The following is a 24,820-nucleotide window of genomic DNA, read 5'->3' as shown; positions in this document are numbered from 1 at the left end:
CTGTACTTTTGGCCTCAGCCAAAAGTACATCTTGTGTATGTCACTGATCACATGACCTCAATCAATTATCCAGTTCTAGGCAACATAGAAGGGGGGGGGGCTTTTTTCTTATTCCACACAACAGCGCTAAGGTGTATCAAAGACATAGTTCAATGTTGAAAATGAGTGGTATTCCCCTTTAAGCCCTGTGTTTGCACTGTATTCTTGTTGGTCTGTAGAACTTTGTCATGTGAGGTTGTTAGTCCTTGTTCTTTCTGCTCAAGAATCTTGGACAGTAGATTTTGGATAAGAACCTCTCTACAGAGCAGGATGCACAGCACGCCCCCTCTGTAGTGCTTTCCTCGTGCTTGGTCTACCAACCCCTCCACTACTACTCCTGCTGTAACCAGTGTCTGCCATTCCAGAGCCCTTGAATCGCTTGTAGATGACATAGATGTAGGACATCAGCTGGTGGAAAGGTACGAGGATTGGGAGGATGTCCTTGAACATTTCTGGATTCTCCGCCTTGAGCTGAGTGAGCGTCTTGTAGGTGGGCAGGTCACCAACAAGAAAGGAAATGTGATGGGATGAACTGGACACCATATTCTCAGTAGCCTACACTATTTAATGGGACATTGACTTTATTGACCTCAGAGATTACTTCTGTGACGATTTTTAAAAAAAACAACTTTTGGAGCTCAAAATTGGCAGCCATCTTGCATTTGAAGGTCAACAATATTTTATCATATACAGATGAGTGACAAATTAAACATAAGTTGTAAAACCAACATAAGTTGTCAGTAATGTGTTGGGCCAGCACAAGCTGCAAAACATGCTTCAGCAGTGCACCGTGGCATAGATTCAACAAGTCTCTGGATCTTTACTGAAGGAATGGAACACCATTCTTCCTAAAGATATTCCCTCATTTGGTGTTTTGACGATGCTGGTGGAGAGCGCTGTCTAACAAGAACAATCTCCCATAGACGTTCATTCGAGTTGATATCTGATGACCATGAAGGTCATACATTATTGTTGTACTCATCAAAGCATTCAGTGACCTCTTGTGACACGTGGATGGGGGATTGTCATCCTAGAGACCACTCCCATCAGGATAGATGGGAAATTGTTTCATCATAGTCATAGAATAAAGGTTACAAAAAGAAACGTAGTGACCCATCTCTCTAGTCTAAGGGACAAGTGGACACAAACCATGTCAGGAAAATGCCCCCCACAGCATAATAGAGCCACTGGGGTAAAGCATCCATGCCTATACCAATTTCTTTCCCACTTTAATTTTTGATAATGTTTCTCAGATCAAAGGGAATGCCAAAATAATGATGTTCCTTTAAGACCAGTTTTTAGCCATTGTCCCTTAAAATATATGCAAGTTGTGAAGGAATAATAATACATGTTCTAATTGATAAAACATTTGTTCTTTTTTATACGTTTTTCCTATACAAAATACAAGAGCCTAGCCTATATATGTTCTTTCTTATTATATGATTTTACTTGACGTGCAGACCCTTGTCAACCGTTCCTTATAACTAATCTAATCACTTCACATCACAGTCTATCTGCTCTGCTGTCACACAAACCATGAGGTTGGACTGCATTCCTCCAAAAGCCAGTCTGACCAAGTAAGTTCACAAAGTAGCAATCCACCTCCACCCACACGACTTATTCTGGTGGAAAAAGTATTCAGAGACAGTTGGAGTCTCTATGTAGCCTAGTGTTACCTAGCCTCATTCCCAACCTCACTCATCTGCGAAGAGAAGAGCCTGGTCACGACCTAAAGCAGAGTGTCTATAGGGGCAGGACTTCCGTCGTAAGTGTTTCCCCCGGATTAATATTTTTCGACCAATCACAACACTCGTTTCATTCATGGAGCATGTTAACAGATTTGTAAAGCATCAACGTAATTTCCTTGGGCGGTACTGCCGCCAAATTCCAGTACTTCCGTTTAGGCACTCAGTCGGCCAGGTCTTGCCCAGCGTGAGTGTTACCACATTAAGCATTCTGTTTCAAGACTAGCCATGGATCCAAGACTGTCATCTGTCATGACAGCCATGGATGAACTTCAACATAGTTCTCCCTTTATGGCCCGTACATCAACATACAGTAAGCGTTCAGATTTCAAATATAAAGTGCTTACCCCATGCATGGCCACGGGCCCTCAGAAGTACCTGTATATTCTGTATTGTTCAATAAAAAACATTTTAATCCCATCAGTGGCCATTTTCTCATAGTTATAATGTATCAGAGTGCAATACACCTCCCAACCGATAAGATCGCGTATAGCTGAAATCCGATTAGTGGTGAAAACGGCCACTGATCGGATTAAAATGCTTTTTATTGGACAATACGGAAGATATGGGTACATCTGATGGCCCGTACATAATTGAAACATTCGTGATCATGGTGTAAGCACTTTATATTTAACATCAGAACGTTTATGTAGATGTCCAAAAAGTGAGAAAGTGCAAACAAACACTATGTTGAAGTTGATCCATGCCTGTCATATGACAGTCATCTATCGGGGCTATTTCAAGAATGAAATGCTATGAAATTATAGCCTACAACAAAGGGGTGGAAAGGTGCACTAAGGACTAGTTATCTGTCAGGCTCTAACCGACAACACCTGTTATCATCACCCAAATGTGTCTGTTCAACACCACCACACACAGCCATATTGGAAAGAAATTGGGCCTCTTCCTTACTTCCTTCACAGGTGTTACCAATGATACTAATGAAGGTTCTGTTCCATTCTGGTCAAACAGAGTCAGGGTAGTGATAATGTGCATGTTGGCTCACCGGAAACACTGCTACACCAGTGGGTCTCAAAGTGTGAACCCTCATGGTTCCTGGGGGGGGGGGGGGGGGGGGGGGGTCCAAATGGCTCCTTACGTGTGCAACTCTGCTGATAGCGTACAAATGGGACCAAATGGACCAGTAGGGTCCATTTGTAAACTCTGAGTTATGGTGGTCTTTGAAATTAAAAAGTTTTAGAACCACTGTGCTACACTTAATGGAACCAAGCCTTAATTAGTACAATTTGTCAGGCCTCTGAAGGAAGTAAAGAAAGGGGCCCAATTTCTTTCCAAAATGGCTGCTGTGCACAGAGCCAATTCAAACGTATAGCTCTAAACATTACCGCATACCAGTGGTGGAAAAAGTACTCACACATGTTTTACTTAAGTAAAAGTATCAATACTGCAATGTAGAAATAAAAGTAGAAGTCCAGAATAAAACACTTCCTTGAGTAAAAGTACAAAAGTATTGGTATAAAAATGTACTTAAAGTACCAAAAGTATAGAGTGCAGAATGTCACATTTCACAAGTTTTCAAATGTATACAAATCTTTTGAAAATAGTAGATCTACAAGCTCACAATGCGTTGCATCGCGACGCATTGTGAGCTTGTAGATCTGCTATTTTCAAATAAACCATAATGTATATAAGTGGTTACTGTACGTTTTGTAATAATCAAAATCTAATCAAAAACTAAATCGTTTTCAAATACTTGCAGTGGAATAAAAGTACCATATTTGCGTCTGAGATGTAGTGGAGTCGAAGTAAAAGTATTGAAGATTAAAGTAAGATAAAGTAAAAAATAACCAAAAAAATAAATTGGTAATACATTTATTAACAAACAATACTGTAACAAGACTGACATTTACATGTCATTTTCAGGGTGGCTACCAATTTAAAGAAAATGAGTGCATCTGTGTCTGTCTTTTTGTGTGCGTGGGAAAGTGAAATCTAACACCACTGTGCTCTGCGGTGTCTCTGCCTCTCGCGCTGCCGTCTGTCTGTCTGTGTGTGTGTGTGTGTGTGTGTGTGTGTGTAAGTGAAATCTTTTTAAAAAAGCCGATCTACAAAACGGTGGAAATCTCATTTTAGGAGCAGCTTAACAGGTGTCTGTGGAGCTCAATCTTTTTCTTTCAAGCCCCAACATCATACATTTAAAGGAGCACTTCACCAATTTTCAACCTTATCGTTGTATAATTGGTCCTCACTCATGCTCATTATACATTTTAGCATGGCACAATTTCTGTTTACTCACTCAGATCGTGCTGTGCCATGCTGTAGGACGGAGCCTGGAGGAGGCAGAGTATTGGGATCTGGCTTCTGTCTCAGAAGTGGGCTGGACAGTTCAGACACCTTCCTCCAATAACATCATCGGTGGGGATAGGAAACTACAGCTTTCCTCTTCCTGGAAAGTTAGCACACTGAAATAGAAATCATTGTACTTGTATCAATTTGAAAACAATTAAAATGTTATTTGAAATTACCACCGTTGAAGTCATTGGAGGCAGGTTTCTGAACTGTCCACAGCCCACCACTGAGACGCAGAACCAGTAGACAGATATGGTACCATCTTATACATTCTCAATTATATGAAGATGAGGTTGAAAATGGGTGAAATGGTCCTTTAGTTATATATCAAGACTTTAGCCCTACCCATGCCATCAGGCATAAAACAAAACCCAGAGAGTCCTTTACTTCCATCTAATTGTGTAGACCCATAATATCTGTCCTGAACCCTCCATTTCTTTGGTCAGACATCTTTAGATATCATCATCGGTCATGGAGATAGTAGTGTAAGACTGAAAAGTTCCTGTGCCTAGCAGTAGGGGGAGCGAGAGAGTAAAGGAAGAAAAGGAGAGAGAAGAAGAAATGTTGCCATTATTGTACCGAGTTTTCCGGTTGTACACTATGGTGCCATGGCTCAGGCCCACAGAGGTCAAAACGCAGAAGGGTGAAATCACCCCTCAAGGGTCTCTGCCAGAAATATCCGCCCAAAACAGGTATAACAGATACGACACAGGAACAGGAAGAGAGGCAGGATGTAGACCAGAGTAATAGTCCAGAAAGTAAACAGGTAGAGGGTCTTGTTACAATATTGATCCAGCGTTGAATTCAACGTTGAAGTCTTATTATAGTTGATGGGTAAAGAGATGGAGTAGATCCACACGGAACCTTGAGAAAATGAGAACAACCATTTTAGAATGGCATTGGTTAATTCAAACTCAGTGGAGTCCATACCTCCACCAACACTATGCAACTGTCAAGATATGTCACTTCCACCTCAGATATGACACATTTTTGCCCTCGACTGTGATCATTCAACACAAATGTTCAATCATTTTAATGGTGACAATCATTCCCACCAAGTTTCATGAAAATCCGTCTGTCAAGTTATTTAGCTAGTAATCAAATGGAATGGGGTGAAAACATCACCCCCATCCAACTCTGTTTGGTGGAGGTAGTGATGATTGGCATTATGGTTCGTTTTAGTGTACTGAATCATTCCAGTTCACACAAAAAAAGACAAATGATTCTGTCACCAAAACACTCCGTGCTCCGCCTGTGTCCCACTCCCAACACAGTCGGATGTTCAGTTCAACTCGTTGATTGATTTTAAATTTATGAACAATGAGTAAATATAAATTAAATAAAGATAGTGGCTGTATTGCATTCCTAGGTGATATTAGTGATACAGTAATGGGGTACTAGATCAGAGGGTGCCTGGTTATAGTAAGTTTTGGAAGTCAAGTCAAAGACAAGCATACATTAGTTCTTTGAAAAACTTAAAATGTGTGTACGCTACAGAAAGGTGACTGGTGAGAAAACACAAAGGAGCAATACACCTGTTTGAGGATGTAATCCTCTTCTATTTTTTTTTTATCAGGTTTTCAAACTCACCAGCGATGAACCAGCAGAAGAGGAAAAGATACAGGAAATTCCAAATAGTGCACAAACGGCTGAGGGGGCTGACGGTGACCTTGGGCTCCTGGGTACATGGCAAGCAGGAAAGCACAGCGAGCAGCAGGCCAAAACATCCCACCACCACCAAGTAGATGGGGATGTAGGGCTGCCTGGGGCATTCACCTAGGTACACTGCACCTGTAGGAGGGATAAGGGTGAGTCTATAGCAGTTTCTCAATGGGGGGCGGTACCGTCCCCCAGTAGACGTTCAGAAAATTCATGGCTGTTTCAGTCTATTTGTGAAAAATGGCAGATGTACAAGCTCACAATGCGTTCCATCGCGTGGGAACTCAAGCGATTAATTCAGAATGTACTTTTGTAAGTTTGGGTTTGGGGGAGACACCAAAAATTTCTGTTTTGGGTCTCGAGCTGCAAAGGTGCTCTACTCACCTATTGCAATATTAGCAATGGGCAGGATGCAGCTCACCACAAAGGAACACGCTATGGAAAGACGGAAACGCATAACAAATCTTTACTTTGCAAGTAAACACCAGCCGTGTCATGGATAATTTAAGATATTTCAGCTTATGCTTAGGTTTCTAACCTAGTATGATAGCAGGTGTTGGAGGTTGAGGAGGATCAGGAAGTTCGATGTGATGTAGCAGACTTCTGTTTGACATCGCTAACGTCTATGACTCTAGCCTACAGAAGATACAGAATATAACAAGCTATGACAACTATACAATTATCCAGAGTGATTTACAAGTGCCAAATCAGAGTAAATGGCATGAACACGCAAAAGGTAGTAGTAAATAGTCACAGTAGAGTGCATATAACTGCAGTGCTTCTTACAAAAATAAATGTTCAGCTTGTGGAAGACATTGGGCCTCATTCAAAAAAACATTTCTTAAATTCTTCTTACTCTTGCTCTTGAGAAAAGAGTCAACATGGGTCCCTCAGTTGTTGCTACCAATGGCCAACTGTGCCTACATTTGCATAGGTAGCTGCCCTGTCAATGCCATAAAAGGCATGCAGACTTACAGGTTGTGTGCTAATAATAAGCTTTGAAATACAAGATATATTGTAGTGTGACTCAAGGAAAAACATTTTCAAAAGTAGTGTCGTGACAGGATTCCTGTAGGGACAGTTAAAAAAAGAAAAACATGGCAAGGAATTGAAGAAGCGAAATAGGCTGATTGTAAATGTACTTCTGTCAGACTGCAAAGCTATCATTTTGTTCAGGGGCACTAGCTGACAGAAGCCATATGTTTCCTCAACATTGATAGGGTTCGTGACATACGTAAATCCATGGTATCCATGGTATCCGTGCCCACTGATCGCTCCAAATTGAAACATTCAAATAGGCTCCTCGGATAACTAGCTTGATAATTAAATGGACAGAGATGCCACATAATATGACATCCTGAATTTTATCATATACAGATGAGTGACAAATTAAGGAAAAACCGACATAAGTTGTCAGTGAGGTGTTGGGCCAGCACGAGCTGCCAACATGCTTCAGCAGTGCACCGTGGCATAGATTCAACAAGTCTCTGGATCTCTACTGAAGAATGGAACACCATTCTTCCTAAAGATATTCCCTCATTTGGTGTTTTGACGATGCTGGTCGAGAGCGCTGTCTAACAAGAACAATCTCCCATAAATGTTCATTCGAGTTGATATCTGATGACTGTGAAGGCCATACATTATTTTTGTACTCCACAAACCATTCAGTGACCTCTTGTGACCCGTGGGGGATTGTCATCCTGGAAGAGACCACTCCCATCAGGATAGATGGGAGATTGTTTCATCATAAATAAAGGTCACAAAAAAAAAACATAGTGACCCATCTCTCTAGTCTAAACGGACAAGTGGACACAAACCATGTCAGGAAAATGCCCCCCCCCCACAGCATAACAGAGCCACCGGGGGAAAGCTTTCAAGCCTATACCGTTTCTTTCCCCCATTCATTTTTGATAATGGTTCTCAGATCAAAGAGAATGCCAAAATAATGATGTGCCTTTAAGACCAGTTTTTAGCCACTGTCCCTTAAAATTAATGCAAGTTGTGAAGGAATAATAATACATTTTCTAATTGATAAGACATTTTTAATTAAGTTATTTTTTATACGTTTTTTTCCCTATATAAAATACAAGACAGCCTAGCCTATTAGATGTTCCTTCTTAAATTATTTTACCTTGACAGACAAGGATCAACCGTTCCTTATGCAACCACTGTAGGCCTACTAAAGTTATTGCACTTCATTAATTAAGAAGAAATCACTAATCACTTCTCATCACAGTCTATCTGCTCTGCTGTCACATGAACCATGAGGTTGGACTGCATTCCACCAAAAGCCAGTCTGACCAAGTACGTTCACAGTAGCAATCCACCTCCACCCACACAACTTATTCTGGTGGAAAAAGTATTCAGAGACAGTTGGAGTCTCTATGTAGCCTAGTGTTACCTAGCCTCGTTCCCAGCCTCACTCATCTGCGAAGAGAAGAGCCTGGTCACGACCTAAAGCAGAGGTTCCGCCCAATTCCGGTACTTCCGTTTAGGCACTCAGTCGGCCTGGGCAAGACACCCAGCATGAGTGTCACCACATTAAGCATTCTGTTTCAAGACTAGCCATGGATCCAAGACGGCCATCTGTCATGACAGTCATGGATGAACTTCAACATAGTTCTCCCTTTTTGGTCCGTACATCTACATTAACGTTCAGATTTCAAATATAAAGTGCTTTAATACCCCATGGCCACGGATTTTACAATTATGTACGGGCCTCAGAAGTACCTGTATCTTCCGTATTGTTCAATAAAAAGCATTTTAATCCGATCAGTGGCCATTTTCTCAGAGTTATAATGTATCAGAGTGCAATACACCTCCAAAATGATAGGGTCACGTAGTTAAAAGCATATGGCGAAAATACAGAGAAAATGGCCACTGATCGGATTAAAATGCTTTTTATTGAACAATACGGAAGATACAGGCACTTCTGATGGCCCGTACATAATTGTAACATTTATGGTCATGGGGTAAGCACTTTATATTTGACATCTGAACTTTTATGTAGATGTACGGGCCAAAACGTGAGAGTGCAAACACTATGTTGAAGTTCATCCATGACTCATAATATATGACAGTCAAGTATCAGAGCTATTTCAAGACTGACTTTTATCATTTGAGTAGACTTCTGACGAACGATATGAAATTATAGCCTCCAACAAAGGGGTGGAAATAGATTCAAACAGCGCATGATGTATAGCTCTACCTAAATTTAGTTTGCATAAATGAAAAGTAAACATGAAATTTACCTGACAAAGAGCGATTTGGAAAGGTGCACTAAGGACTAGTTATCTGTCAGGCTCTAACCGACAACACCTGTGTTATCCAACTGTGTCTGTTCAACACCACACACTGAGACACATTCAATAGGCTCCATGCACAGCAGCCATATTGGAAAGAAATTGAGCCTATCCCTTACTTCCTTCCCAGGTGTTACCAATGATACTAATGAAGGCTCTGTTCCATTCTGGTCAAACAGAGTCAGGGTGCTAAACACTCTGCTACACCAGTGGGTCTCAAAGTGTGGTCCAGGGACCCTCATGGTTCCTTGGGGGGGGTGGGTTCCAAATGGCTCCTTACGGTGTGCAACTCTGAGAGTGTACAAATGGGACCAAATGGACCAGTAAGGGTCCATTTGTACACTCTACAACAGTAGTTATGGGGGTCCTTGAAATTAAAAAGTTTGAGAACCACTGTGCTACACTAAATGGAACCGAGCCTTAGACACAATTGGTCAGGCCTCTGAAGGACGTAAAGAAAGGGGCCCAATTTCTTTCCCAAATGGCTGCTGTGCACAGAGCCAATTCAAACGTAGCTCTAAACATTACCGCATACCAGTGGTGGAAAAAGTACTCACGCATGTTTTTACTTAAGTAAAAGTATCAATGTAGAGCAATGTAGAAATACTCTGTTACAAGTGAAAGTCCAGAATTCAAAATGTATAAAAGTACAAAAGTATTGGTATCAAAATGTGCTTAAAGTACCAAAAGTAGAAAGTACTCATTATGCAGAATGTCCCATTTCACAAGCTTTCAAATGTATAACATGTGAAATCTTTTGAAAATAGCAGATCTACAAGCTCACAATGCGCTGCATCGCGACACTTTGTGAGCTTGTAGATCTGCCATTTTCAAATAAACCGAAATGTATATAGGCTGAAGTGGTTACTGTAAGTTTTGTAATAATAATCAAAATCTACAAAGTAACTAGTAAATAGTTTTCAAATAATTGTAGTGGAATAAAAGTACCATATTTGTGTCTGAGATGTAGTGGAGGAGAAGTAAAAGTATTGAAGATTGGAAATATTCCAGTAAAGTAAAAAATACCTAAAAATTGTATTTAAGTATACAGCCCCTCATTTATCAAAGTGGTGTAGACCAAATAATGGGCGTACGACGAGATCACCGCAATTTTGGTCATAAAAACAAAGGTGTCGAACTCTAGACGCGAGGGCCGCCATTGTGTAGTGACCCGAACTTCTAGTTGGTTACATCTGCAGAGAATTGTGTTCACCTGTGTCTGATTACCCCTTATGTACAAGTATTAAGACTTTGCCAAGAGAACAAACTTTGAAGACTTAGAATATTTATTGTGGACTGTATTGTCTTCATAAGCTTCTTCCAGTACCCTGGCTTGTATAAATACATTTAAATTAAATACATTTCATGTGGCCATCCGATGTATTCATAGTATTCTCATGACATGATTTTATTGGACATGTTTGTCTTTAACCACTTAAGCTCTATATCATTTATGGTATGACAAATAGTATATAGCAGATATCCAGGCTTGTAGATCTCCTAACTTGTAGAGCGGATATTTACGCTATTTTTGATGACTTGAAAAATATTCGATTTTTTGGGGGAAAAAGAATGTATATGTTTGAAAAACGTGCCACTTTTTAAAAATGTCCAAAATAGGGATGCCAGGGTTGATAACCACCTAGTATTTTGTTACAATCACCCATTGTTTGGCCAATGAGCTGTGACATTGTGCCATATGGTAAAACACACCATGAGAATACTGCGATTACTGTTCCAGACCAGTGGTTCTCAAACTGTGGGTCGGGACCCCCACATGAATTTTGGGGGTCCCTAGATGACAGTGAAGTGATAATTTAAGGACTTTTAAGAGCTTTTTAAACGTAAGAAAATAGAATAAATGAAAAAAGACCGTTACTGCATCAAAAGTAGTCAACAAACAATACTGTAACAAGACTGACATTTACATGTCATTTTAATTGTGGCTACCAATTTAAAGAAAATGAGTGCATCTGTGTCTGTCTTTTTGTGTGTGTGTGTGTGTGAGAAAGTGAAATCTGACACCTCTGTGCTCTGCCGTGTCTCTGTCGCTCTCTCTCACGCTTCCGTCCGTCCGTCCGTCCGTCCGTCCGTCCGTCCGTCCGTCCGTCCGTCCGTGTGTGTGTGTGTGTGTGTGTGTAAATGAAATCTTAAAAGAAAAGCCGATCTACAAGCTTGTAGATTTGCTATTTTCACAATATTTATCTGTGGAAGTGGAACCGATGTCAGGGTGGGGGGGGTCCCTAGTTCAAATATGATTATATTGGGGGGGGTCGCGGCCTGAAAAGGTTGAGAACCACTGCTCTAGACACCAGTTTTAGAGGTAGAGAATTAAGGTACCCAAAGTTGCTAAAGCATAGACTTCATTTGGACATAGAAACTGTGGAAATCTCATTTTAGGAGCAGCCTAACAACAGTTGTCTGTGGAGCTCAATCTTTTTCTTTAAAGCCGCAACATCATACTTTTAAAGGAGCACTTCACCAATTTTCAACCTTATCGTCGTACAATTGGTCCTCACTCATGCTCATTATAAATTTTCGCATGGCACAATTTCTGTTTACTCACTCAGATCGCAAATATTCAAATTTCGGCCTAAAATGAAATTGGTGACCTGCTAAAATATATGAGGCAGAGTATTGGGATCTGGCTTCTGTCTCAGAAGTGGGCTGGACATTTTAGACACCTTCCTCCAATGACATCATCGGTGGGGATTCCAAGCTATAGGAAACTACAGCTTTCCTCTTCCTAGAAAATTAGCACACTGAAATAGAAATCATTGTACTTGTATCAATTTTAAAACAATTGGATGTTTGAAATCTTGTTTGAAATTACCACCGTTGATGTCATTGGAGGTAGGTTTCTGAACTGTCCACAGCCCACCAATGAGACGCAGAGCCAGTAGACAGATATGGTACCATCTTATAATGAGCATTAGTGAGGACGAATTATATGAAGATATTTATGAAAATGGGTGAAGTGGTCCTTTAGTTATGTCAAGACTTTAGCCCTACCCATGCAATCAGGCATAAGACAAAACTCAGAGAGTCCTTTACTTCCATAGAAATCTAATTGTGTAGGTCTACACATAATATCTGTCCTGATTCTCCTGAACCCTCCATTCTTTGGTCAGACATCTTTAGAGATCATCATCGGGGTCAGCTCGGCCAAGGAGATAGTAGCAAACAAGGACACAACAGCCAACTAACAGGAAGAGAGCCAGTAGGATGTAGACCAGAGTAGTGGTCCAGAAAGCAAACAGGTAGAGGGTCTTGTTACAATATTGATCCAATGTTGAATTCAATGCTGAATTCAATGCTGAAGTCTTATTGTAGTTGGGCTCATAGATGGAGTAGATCCACACGTTACCTGGTGAACATGAAAAGAAAAACTATTTTAGAATGGCATTGTATTTTTTAACAGTTATTTTATCTTTATATATTAAACTAGAAACATTGCATACCTCCGCCAACACTATGCAACTGTCAAGATATGTCACTTCCACCTTAGATATGAATGTTACGTAATTATAAAAAATTGCACTTGATTGTGACCTTTTCAACACATCATTTAATGGTGTTAATCATTCCCACCAAGTTTCATGAAAATCCATTTTGTCAAGTTTCATAGCGAACAAACAAATGGAATGGGGTGAAAACAACATCCCCATCCAACTCTATTGGCGGAGGTAGTGATGGGCATTGTCATTAGTTTGAGTGTGCTGAATCATTCCAGTTCACAAAAAAAAAGATGTTCCACCAAAACGCTCAGTGCTCCACCTAGGAGTAGGTGTAGCTCTTGGTACATTTGAGAAAGATGTTGTTCTTTGAAAAACTTTAAATTGGTGTAGAGAATGGTGGCTGGTGAGAACACACAGAGGGGGAATGCACCCGTTTGAGGATGTCATATCTATTATTTTTTTTAAAACAGGCTTTCAAACTCACCAGTGATGAACCAGCAGAAGAGGAAAAGAGAGGTCAGGGAATTCCAGGTAGTGCAGAATCGGCTGAGGGGGCTGACGGTGCCGTCCTTGGGCTCCTGGGTACATGGCAAACAGGAAAGTACAGCCAGCAGCAGGCCAAAACATCCCACCACCACCAAGTAGATGGGGATGTAGGGCTGCTTGGGGCATTCACCTAGGTACACTGCACCTGTAGGAGGGATAAGGATGAGTCTATAGTACCGTCCCCCAGGAGGCGTTCAGAGAATTCATGGCCGTTTCAATGTAGTTGTCCATCTATTACAAAGACAGTACGTACAGTAGATATGTACTGTAGCTTGTGAAGTCATGACAATATCCAACTTTGGTGGTTAGCTTTTTTTTTGGGGGGGGGGGTTGGCTTACCTAGCTCAAGCTACTTTCAAATTGTGATACAACTACAGATGTGCCATTTCAAAATTTCAAATGTCCTGCCATCGGCAAGACAGTACATTTTCAGGGGATTCCCAGGGCAATAAGAGGGACAAAGAAGGGCATTTAAAATGCTGAATTATTTTGATGATCACTGCTTTTATGATGCTAATTAATTTGAGCAACTGGTCAAGGACCTCTTCAAATCACCTTTCGCCTCATAATGATTCTGACACCTTCTTCAACACACATTCTTTTGTTCTCATGTATATGGATGTCTGTTGAAGGGAAAAACGGGGGTGTGTAGTGACAACTTCTTTTCAGGGGCAAAACAGTGCATTTTTAAGGGCAGAACAGGGAGGAAAAAATGCATTTTCAGGGCACTTTCAGGGAAAGAACAGTAACGTGTGAAGTTTTGAAGTAGCACATCTGTAATAGGAAGTTAATCCACTTGCCTTCTAGAAAATCAAACAAACATCAGTATGCTTTGAAAAATGGTCACAGTAAATGTCAAGAACCATGACAGAGTCATAGTCATCAATGCGCTAACTGGTATGGTTCTTTAAATCACTGTTTCCTAAACATAGTGTTATGGCCTGTTTTTATGGGTACCGCGTAAGTATCTTTAAAAAATGAGTTTCAGAGAAAAGGGGAGACACGACATTTCGTTCATTTGGGCACCGCTGCTCTACTCACCTATTGCAATCTGAGCAATGGGCATGATGCAGAACGTCACTTTGGAACACGCTATGGAAAGATGGAGCACATAATAAAGCTTTACTTTGCAAGTTAACACCAGCTGTGTCATGGATCATTGACGACATTTCAGCGCTTATGTTTCTCACCTAGAATGGGTGTTGGAGGTTGAGGAGGATATTGGATGTGATGTAGCAGACTTCTGTTCGTCATTGTATACGTCGATGACTCTAGCCTACAGCAGATACAGAATATAACAAGCTATGACAACTATACAATAACCTAGGTTCAGTGTAAATGGTCACCTTTTCTACTTCCAACATATTCTTGGATTTGACGAGCAACAGAAGTCTAATGAAATGCATGTAAACCCACAGTCACGTATCTACTCGGCAACTGGACTGAGGTTAAGATGTGACAACATTTGTGCACAAGCATTCTATTTAGAAATCATAAAACACTATATATAGCGCCTTGAGGAACCGTTCAATGGTGTTCAATGGACAGACTGTGGCACGATCCTTGTGAGGTTTTCAGCTATTACTTTCAATGGTATAACGTCACGTTCTTTCTACAGTATATAGCCATATTAAGTATAACTGCACGGAAACTGACAATTGTGCAGAAAAACAGAACAATAGCACCCTAATTTGGAACCTTGAAGATACATTATTCTCAAGATTTATATTTTTTAAATTATAGCTTACAATTTAAGCATTTAGCAGATGCTCTTATCCAGAGCGACTTACAAGTGCGAGGTTAGAGTAAATGGCATGAACCTGCAACAGGTAGTCAACAAACCACAGAGTAAATAGTCACATACTGTAAGTAGAGTGCATATAACACTGCAGTGCTTCTTAGAAAAATAAATGTTCAGGCAGTTCGTGGAAGACATTGGGCCTTGTTCAAAAAACGTTTCTCAAATTCTTCTTACTTTTTGCTCTTGAGAAAAGAGTCAACAAAAAAACAACATGGTCCCTCAGTAATAGCTACCAATGGCCAACTGTGCCTACATTAGATGTGCATGCCTGTTCATGTTGACTCGCATCAGAGTAGCTGCCCTGTCAATGCCATAAAAGGCATGCATGCAGACTTACAGGTTGTGTGCAAATAATAAGCTTTGAAATATATAGATATATTGTTGTGTGACTCAAGGAAATAACATTTTCAAACGTAGTGGTGTGACAGGATTTCTGCAGGAACAGAAAAATCGAATTAAAAAACATGGCAAGGAATTGAAGAAGTTAAATAGAAATCGTCTAGGCTGGCAAAGAATTAGACAAGTGAAATAGAAATCGTCTAGGCCTACACGACAATGTGTTCACTGTATATTTTATTTGCATTTCATACGTTAACATACAGTATGAGCAAACTCTTGCAAAAATGGGGATGTAGCTTGAGCTACTCAGAACTGGCAGACTTTGGCATGTGACATAGAAATGTCCAAGGAACCATTTTATGAAGAAAACATGTTTGCAACGTATGCCGAATGACAGAGGAGACTTTCAGTGTTCCAGGGACATTGGGACATGGGACATTCTATGTCTCAATACTGTGAAAGAACATGACTAGTGTTCAAAACAAATAGACAATTTCTTCATGCATTATGCTGATTGTAAATGTACATGTTCTGCCAGAGCTATGCAAAGCTATAATTTTGTTCAGGGGCAATAGCTATCTACAATAGTAGTATTATGACAGAAGGTAGTATGTTTCCTCCACATTGATAAGGTTAAAGGCAGTGGGTACATACACACTTGTCCGTTTTTGTCCGTTTGCAACCGTACGGACGGCCGGAAGTCCCATCCACTCCCATGTTAAAAAAAAACGGAAAGACGGAAGCGATCCGGTCCGGAAAAAGGCTAAAAGCACATCCGGTTTCCGCAACACATTTGTATACATAACAAAATTGCCGGATCCGGAACAAGAGCTTCCGTTTCGTAGCGACCCGTTTTACGCCAGCAAACGGACAAGTGTGTATGTACCCACAGACATACGTAAATTTGGCCAGGAACTACCGCACCGGTTTCCTGTTTGGCCAGGAACTACCGCACCGGTTTCCTGTTTGGCCAGGAACTACCGCACCGGTTTCCTGTTTGGCCAGGAACTACCGCGCTAATAACAAAAAGAAATCTCACGCCGTTTTTAAGAGATTGTAGGATTTGAAGATCGAAAAACAACAGCAAAAGAAAACACAGCTCACGGTAAAGCTCCACTGGCTAAGAGAAACGATCCACAGATAGTATAAAACAATTAAAAGAACGCTTAAAATCGTTATTTGTGGACCTGCATTGTATTACTTTAAGATGAGTGACAAATTAAGGAAAAAACAACATAAGTTGTCAGTAAGGTGTTGGGCCAGCACGAGCTGCCAACATGCTTCAGCAGTGCACCTTGGCATAGATTCAACAAGTCTCTGGATCTTTACTGAAGGAATGGAACACCATTCTTCCTAAAGATATTCCCTCATTTTGGTGTTTTGACGATGCTGGTGGAGAGCACTGTCTAACAAGAACAATCTCCCATAGATGTTCATTCGAGTTGATATCTGATGACCATGAAGGTCATACATTATTTTTGTACTCATCAAAGCATTCAGTGACCTCTTGTGCCCTGTGGATGGGGGATTGTCATCCTGGAAGAGACCACTCCCATCAGGATAGATGGGATATTGTTTCATCACAGTCATAGAATAAAGGTGCATGGGACAAGGGGAGTGGACACAAACCATGTCAGGAAAATGCCCAGCATAATAAGCAGCATTCCTATAGCCCCCCACCGCCTCATTTGTTATATTCTATTCCTTGAAGACCAGTTGTTTTGCCACTGTCCCTTAAGAATATTACATTTTCTCATTAAAAGGTGGGGTAAGTGATATTTGTTGGATTTTTTTTTTGTTTTTTGTTAAAAAGGTTAAAGTACTATATTCTGAGTGATAGTAATAATTGCTACAGCGTGTTTGTTCGGTCACAGGGGTCTCTCCAGCTCTTTAGTAAACAGAATATAGTACATTTTCAGGAAGGTGACAGAATTTAAGCCAATCAGGAGAGAGCACTGAAAATGCATTTTCTATTTAATAAAGAGCTGAAGAGACATGGGAGACTCCGTTTACTGAACAAACACTCTATAGCAACGAGTACTAGAATATAGAGCTATTTAACACTTATTTTAACAAAAGTAAATCACTTAGGCCTACCCTAACTTTAATAACATTTTCAAATAAAGTTATTTTTATATTTTTTTATTAGGGTTTTCCATTAAAATACAAGACAGCCTAGCCCTGAAACATGACTGTCATACCATGAAAGCGTCATGTGAACCATGGCTAAAGACAGCCTAGCCTATATATTCTTTCTTATTTATTTTTATGTGCCGACAAACATCTGCCGTTCCTTATGTACTGGCCTACTAAGGTTATCGCACTTGGTTAATAAAACAAATTTTAATCACTATTAAATCACTTCACATCACAGTCTGTCTGCTGTGATACGAACAGTGAGGTTGGACTGCATTCCACCAAAAGCCAGTCGGACCAAGTACCAATCCACCTCCACCCACACAACTTATTCTGGTGGAAAAAAATATTCAGACAGTTGGAGCCTCTTAGCCTTGTGTTCCCACGTTGAGCATTCTGTTACAAGACGGACTTTTATCATTTGAGTAGCCTACTTCTGCAACGATATGAAATTATAGCATACAATAGCCTTGGATCAAGACAGTCAGTATTTTATCGAGGCTGACTTTTACTTTCGTATCTACGATAGTCTTGGCTAGCACCACCCATTGCGTTCTGCACTTTCACCAGTAAAGCCCGTACTTCTCCGTACATGTACAACAAATATATATAAGGTGCTTACCCGGTTGTCCCAAATGTTAACTCGCCTTTCGGAGTCTTTGTGCACTGTATTAGTCCGTATGTTTCAATAGATATGTGTTTTAATCCCGTCTGTGTCGGATTCTGTCGGAAGTTCCCTTTACCCTGTATTCCTCAATGGGCGGTAGTGACGGGGCGCATCGGGTGAAAGCCAGAATTACACTAAATGTAAACAGGAAAAAAACGAGGGGGGAAATGGCATTCGGCCACTGACGGGACTAAAACACATATCTATTGAAGAATACGGAGGAATACCTTGCACTAATACTCCGAAAGCCGAGTTAACATTTGGGGCGACCGGGTATGCACATTATGTCTTTCTTTTGTACATGTACGGAGACGTACGGGCTTTACTGGTGAAAGTGCAGGACGCACTGGGGGGTGCTAGCCAAGACTATCGTAGATACGAAAGTAAAAGTCAAGACTCGATACATGATAGTCTTGATCCTAATTATAATAAGTAGGCTATATGGCTAATAAGCCATATAGCCTACTTCTGAAACGATATGAAATGATAGCCTACAACAAAGGGGTAGAAGTAGATGAAAACAGCACATCATGTATCTAGAGCTATTTAAATTCAGTTCGTATCAAATGAAAAGTAAACATGACATTTACCTGACAAAGAGCAAATTCAACTGTATCCTGGTCTACTGTTGGAAAGCTGCACTAACGCTCCCCATAAACAAATGAGGAGGACTAGTTATCAGTCAGGCTCTCTAACTGAGTGACTACACCTGCCTGTCTGTTCAACACACCACACACTGAGCCTCATGCAATTCAAAAGTAGCTCTAAATATAGCCATGGTTTACATGACGCTCCTCATAGTATAACAGTCATGTTTCAGGGCTACTCTAAACATTACCACATACCAGTGGTGGAAAAAATACTACATTTTTTTAAACTTAAGTATAAAGTATCAATACTCCAATGTAGAAAGTAAATGCCCGGAATTCAAAATTTACTTTGAGTAAAAGTACAAAAGTATTGGTATCAAGTACCAAAAGTTTTCAAATCTGTAACATTTAAAAAAAAATCTTTTGAAAATAGCCGATCTACAGGCTCACAATATTGTGAGCTTGTAGATCTGCTATTTTCATACGTTTTTTTCATATGGTGGAAATGCATATAGGGCTGAAGTGGTTAATGTATGTTTTGTAATAATAATCAAAATCATAATCAAAATCATAATCAAAATCTACAGAGTAAGTACCAAGTTTTCAAATAATTGTAGTGGAGTAAAAGTATAATATTTGCCTCTGAGATGTAGTGAAGTAGAAGCAAAAGTATTGGAAATACTCAAGTAAAGAACAAATACCTCAACATTGTATGTAAGTACAGTACTTAAGTACATGTACTTAGTTACTTTCCATCACTGCATGCGGCCAGAATAAAAGCATTTGTTTGAACAGTCATAGCCTACTTTGCCTTGTTAATAATCACACACACACTTACCTTAGGTCCTAGAACTGAACTGACAGCCGCACCTTGCAAAACAAAAGACTGCATACATGGGAGCAAGCATGTTGCCTGTGAGGCAAGGAATTCCACATAGTTGTCTATATTTCTATGAACAAGTATGTGTGTGTGTGTGTGTGTGTGTGTGTGTGTGTGTGTGTGTGTGTGTGTGTGTGTGTGTGTGTGTGTGTGTGTGTGTGTGTGTGTGTGTGTGTGTGTGTGTGTGTGATCTATCTCCAACTGGATATAATACAACCTGGGATTGTTTTTACCCCTGTCTGTCTGTCTGTCTGTCTGTGAGCAGCTAATATTGGACACAGCCTACCTATTGGTGTGAGTGAAAATGACAGACCTATTGGTCCTAAAAAAAAGTCCTATTGGAGCTCATAGGACTTTTGCACTTGCCCCCCCCCTGGGCCTGGGCCTGGGCCTGGTAGGCCTGTTCGGTAATCCACTCCTGTCCACAGCATAGCAGTGAAAAATGAAAATGACAGACTGCATCAGAAACATGATGTCCACCAGTAGACATCTTCTTCTTGACATCTGTGCAACAAATTCCTTGACGGGGTCACCAATCCACTATGTCACTCAGTGGACATCAAAGTGAGAAGATTAAAATATACTCTTCGATATTTTATTTCGTGGATCAGTCTTTTTTACCCATTCAAAAATCCTGCTGACTTTTATCACTTAATATGAGAACTGCTCAATAAATGAATGAATGAATAAATAAATAAATAACACAGGGCATTCTGTCAGAGAGGTATTCATTGTTGATAGACTGTATCAGTGTGGATGCTCACATAATTATTGTAATAGTTATTATTATAGTTATTGTGTTTGCTGTGAACTGCCCTTAATCACTTAAATCCCAGCTTCTGTATTGCTGGGGTTATCAGAAAACACACTAGTATAGATCCCTGAGCGACTCCGGTCAACCATATGGGGTTTAAGTGGTTAAGTGGTTAACAGTAGCACAGCTGTTGGAAGGACTGCTGGCAATAGATCACAGACTGTGTGAATGAACGTCAACGATCAAGTTAACGTCTTATAATACATCCCCAATCATTAGAGCACAAATCCTCAAAATGTACTTTGAGTAAAAGTACAAAAGTATTGGTATCAAGTACCAAAAGTTTTCAAATGTGTAACATTAAAAAAAAGAAAATTTGAAAATAGCCGATCTACAGGCTCACAATATTGTGAGCTTGTAGATCTGCTATTTTCATAAGTTTTTTTCATATGGTGGAAATGTATATAGGGCTGAAGTGGTTAATGTATGTTTTGTAATAATAATCAAAATCATAATCAAAATCATAATCAAAATCATAATCAAAATCTACAGAGTAAGTAAAGTTTTCAAATAATTGTAGTGGAGTAAAAGTATAATATTTGCCTCTGAGATGTAGTGAAGTAGAAGCAAAAGTATTGGAAATACTCAAGTAAAGAACAAATACCTCAACATTATATGTAAGTACAGTACTTAAGTACATGTACTTAGTTACTTTCCATCACTGCATGCGGCCAGAATAAAAGCATTTGTTTGAACAGTCATAGCCTACTTTGCCTTGTTAATAATCACACACACACTTACCTTAGGTCCTAGAACTGAACTGACAGCCGCACCTTGCAAAACAAAAGACTGCATACATGGGAGCAAGCATGTTGCCTGTGAGGCAAGGAATTCCACATAGTTGTCTATATTTCTATGAACAAGTATGTGTGTGTGTGTGTGTGTGTGTGTGTGTGTGTGTGTGTGTGTGTGTGTGTGTGTGCGTGTGCGTGTGTGTGCGTGTGCGTGTGCGTGTGCGCGCATGTGTGGGTGTGGGTGTGTGTGTGTGTGTGTGTGTGTGTGTGTGTGTGTGTGTGTGTGTGCGTGTGTGTGTGTGTGTGTGTGTGTGTGTGTGTGTGTGTGTGTGATCTATCTCCAACTGGATATAATACAGCCTGGGATTGTTTTTACCCCGTCTGTCTGTCTGTCTGTCTGTCTGTCTGTCTGTCTGTCTGTCTGTGAGCAGCTAATATTGGACACAGCCTACCTATTGGTGTGAGTGAAACTGACAGACCTATTGGTCCTAAAAAAAAGTCCTATTGGAGCTCATAGGACTTTTGCACTTGGCCCCCCCTGGGCCTGGGCCTGGGCCTGGTAGGCCTGTTCGGTAATCCACTCCTGTCCACAGCATAGCAGTGAAAAATGACAGACTGCACATCAGAAACATGATGTCCACCAGTAGACATCTTCTTCTTGACATCTGTGCAACAAATTCCTTGACGGGGTCACCAATCCACTATGTCACTCAGTGGACATCAAAGTGAGAAGATTAAAATATACTCTTCGATATTTTATTTCGTGGATCAGTCTTTTTTACCCATTCAAAAATCCTGCTGACTTTTATCACTTAATATGAGAACTGCTCAATAAATGAATGAATGAATAAATAAATAAATAACACAGGGCATTCTGTCAGAGAGGTATTCATTGTTGATAGACTGTATCAGTGTGGATGCTCACATAATTATTGTAATAGTTATTATTATAGTTATTGTGTTTGCTGTGAACTGCCCTTAATCACTTAAACCCCAGCATCTGTATTGCTGGGGTTATCAGAAAACACACTAGTATAGATCCCTGAGCGACTCCGGTCAACCATATGGAGTTTAAGTGGTTAAGTGGTTAACAGTAGCACAGCTGTTGGAAGGACTGCTGGCAATAGATCACAGACTGTGTGAATGAACGTCAACGATCAAGTTAACGTCTTATAATACATCCCCAATCATTAGAGCACAAATCCTCAGTGTTCATTTATCCATTTGTAACTCCGACAGTGCAACCATTTTGGTAATTTATGTATACACTCTGCAATTAATACTGAGGATTTTACTGTGTGTAGATCCTGACTAATTGTATTCCGTTAAATTAATGTGTTGCTTTCACCGGTCATAAACATGTATGACTTGAATGGCGATATCAAAAACAGAGGCATGGAATATTTTTGGTATTGCTTCCACCGAACAGGGAAAAAGGTTATATGAGAAAGACAGGAGGGATTGCTCTTATACACAGGACACCTACTGAGGTGATAATGTCAAATAATGAGGTTACCCCATCAACTGAAAGTTTGGAAGAGGTGACGCATCAGACTCATCAGACCATCTGTCAATCACAGGGCCCTGAGTGCAGAGTGCAGACGCTGATTGGCTTGGCTCTTCTACTTTTTAGGTTCTACAAAACGCCCACCCAGCGCTTGGGGCCAGACCGGTCTGCAGAAGACACATGATGATGTGAATTCATGCGACAGGAATGGTTTAGGCTATAATGGTACCTGTATGAGCTTGTAGATGTGCTACTGTATATAGATTTTGACCTGATTTTGCACATTCTGCACAGATTCCCTACACTTTACACACTGAACACTGTTTGCACTTGCTACAAACAAGATACACAGGGTATAAGAATAATACCCTAAACTTTAGGGTATTATTCTTATACCCTGTGTATCTTTTTTTTTATTTATTTTTTTATAATTTTTATCCCACGATTTTGTAACCCACATTTTTTCACCCAGTGCCAATTGCCTATGTAATCCTGGGCACTACCTACCCTCTGCCAGCCTAGGGAGAGCCCAAGCTGAAGCTCATGCCTCCTTCAATGCATGAGGAGCAAGCAGGCCGCTTCTTATCACCCGACAGGGGGGAGTTTCCCTGGTTGGACATAGCGCGTGGAAGGAACACGTTATTCCAACCAGTTCCCTTCTCCTCCATCAGGCGCCCCGGCTGACCAGGGGGAGGCAGTATAGTGACCAGGATTACTACATGTTTTTGTGAGGGTATTAACTACCCTAGGAGACACGGGGAGAACATGCAAACTCCACACAGAGTAGGCCCTTTCACCAACCCCACCTAGGGTATGGGCGTGGGCGTGGGCGCCGACCCTGTGTATCTTGTTTATTTATATCTCTGCGAGCGAGTGGGGAGATGTTTTCACCCCTGTCCGTCTGCGTGTCAAGTGTAACTGTGAGCAGCTGATCTTGGGCACCGCTGAACCGATCGGCGAACCAGTAGGCCAAGGAAGAACCTCTGCCCCAAACTTTTCAAATCGGCCTAATGGCGGTGCTACAGTATAACAGGATGCTTTAAGTTTGGGCCTATAACTCTTGAACTGTGGGTCGTACAATCAAATAGTTTTTCCTGGATTCCTTGGATCGTGACACAACTTTCCATTTCCTCCACTAATATCATTTTGATTGGCTACGATTGAGTTACAAAGTCTGCCTGTTACAAATCATGAAAGCCGTGTCCAATCTGCCCCAAATTTTTATCACACATTGAGGGGCCTGTGAACAATGCAGAGCCAAAAGCGATTCCATTTACAAACTTTAAAAAAATCAGATCATAAATTTAAATAAAAAACTTTTTTTTTTATTCTCAAAATGCATTTGTTACAAAGGAAGTGCTTTGTAGGTACCCTACATACTCAGACTTAACACCAAGAACAATAATAATAACAACAAAAACAACAACAACAACAACAACAAAAATAAATAAGCTCCTGAGCTCATTAACACATTGTCTAACCAGCAGTTAGCTTAGAGTAACTTTATGAATGTAGACTTAATTTTCGCTATGAGAGAGTTACACTCAGTCTGGTTTGATAGAAAGTATACACACATTTGGGGGAATACCTATCATTGCAAGTATTTGGTCAACCAACATTTCAGTTTGTCAAATTGTCACACAATGTTTCTTCTCCTTTAATTATTAATTTAACCATTTGTTAATGCTTAGATTAACACTGGCCAATAATGGTGTACTTTAACTATTTTGTAATTAGGGCGTAATAAATACTGGGTACAATAACGTAGATATGGGGAAAACGTTTTTTAAGCGAAAGGTATCACTTTTTCAAATGGTGGTTATAATCTTCACATTATATATATTTTAGCACCAAAGTTACATGCCATCTGCATGGACTAAATCAATTTCACCACTATCTGTCCAGCAGATGTGTAAAAATGAATATGTTAATATACAGTATATTATTTTGTCACTGTCTGGCAGAAACCTCGTATCTACATCTTTCAACTTTTTAATGTTTTTTCGTAAATTAATGCCCTACATCATCTTCCTACAGTGTCACACAAATGTAGCACAAATAGCAGATCTACTGTACAAACTCACAAAGCAAACTGTTACTTTTACTGCTTCAAAAGTAGCAAAAGAAGCAGATCTACAAGCTTGAAACGCATTGCTTCGTGCAGCGTTTCAAGCTTGCGGATCTGGTACTTTTGATGCTTTTGAGTGACACTGTAGTATGATCAAGTGGGGCGTTAATTTACGAAAAAACACAAAAAGTTAGAATATGGAGTAAGAGGTTTCTGCCCAACAGC

The 24,820-nt window shown here is 40.3% G+C and overlaps 1 protein-coding gene across 3 annotated transcripts; it reads right to left on the bottom strand.

Annotated features, from left to right (window-relative positions):
- Positions 1 to 10,323: 10,323 nt before the first annotated feature.
- Positions 10,324 to 19,554, bottom strand: LOC311034634 (transmembrane protein 272). Of its 3 annotated transcripts, none has more exons than XM_084042550.1 (5): positions 19,431 to 19,554; positions 14,250 to 14,335; positions 14,101 to 14,151; positions 12,998 to 13,204; positions 10,324 to 12,422 (listed from the first exon to the last, which is right to left on the bottom strand). In XM_084042550.1, exons 2-5 carry the CDS (start codon positions 14,311 to 14,313, stop codon positions 12,193 to 12,195), a joined length of 552 nt encoding a protein of 183 aa, XP_083898676.1. In that variant the 5' UTR covers positions 14,314 to 14,335; positions 19,431 to 19,554; the 3' UTR covers positions 10,324 to 12,192. The 3 variants fall into 3 exon arrangements, with proteins under 3 accessions (XP_083898676.1, XP_083898675.1, XP_083898677.1); XM_084042549.1 differs by lacking the exon at positions 19,431 to 19,554 and adding an exon at positions 18,593 to 18,726; XM_084042551.1 differs by lacking the exon at positions 19,431 to 19,554 and adding an exon at positions 18,593 to 18,656 and having other exon boundaries at positions 14,101 to 14,179.
- Positions 19,555 to 24,820: the final 5,266 nt, after the last annotated feature.

Source organism: Gymnoscopelus microlampas, assembly GCF_963454915.1.
Source record: "Gymnoscopelus microlampas genome assembly, chromosome: 19".
Classification (NCBI taxonomy): domain Eukaryota; kingdom Metazoa; phylum Chordata; class Actinopteri; order Myctophiformes; family Myctophidae; genus Gymnoscopelus; species Gymnoscopelus microlampas.
The sequence above is the reverse complement of the archived record's forward strand: the minus strand, read 5'-3'. Positions and strand labels throughout refer to the sequence as shown.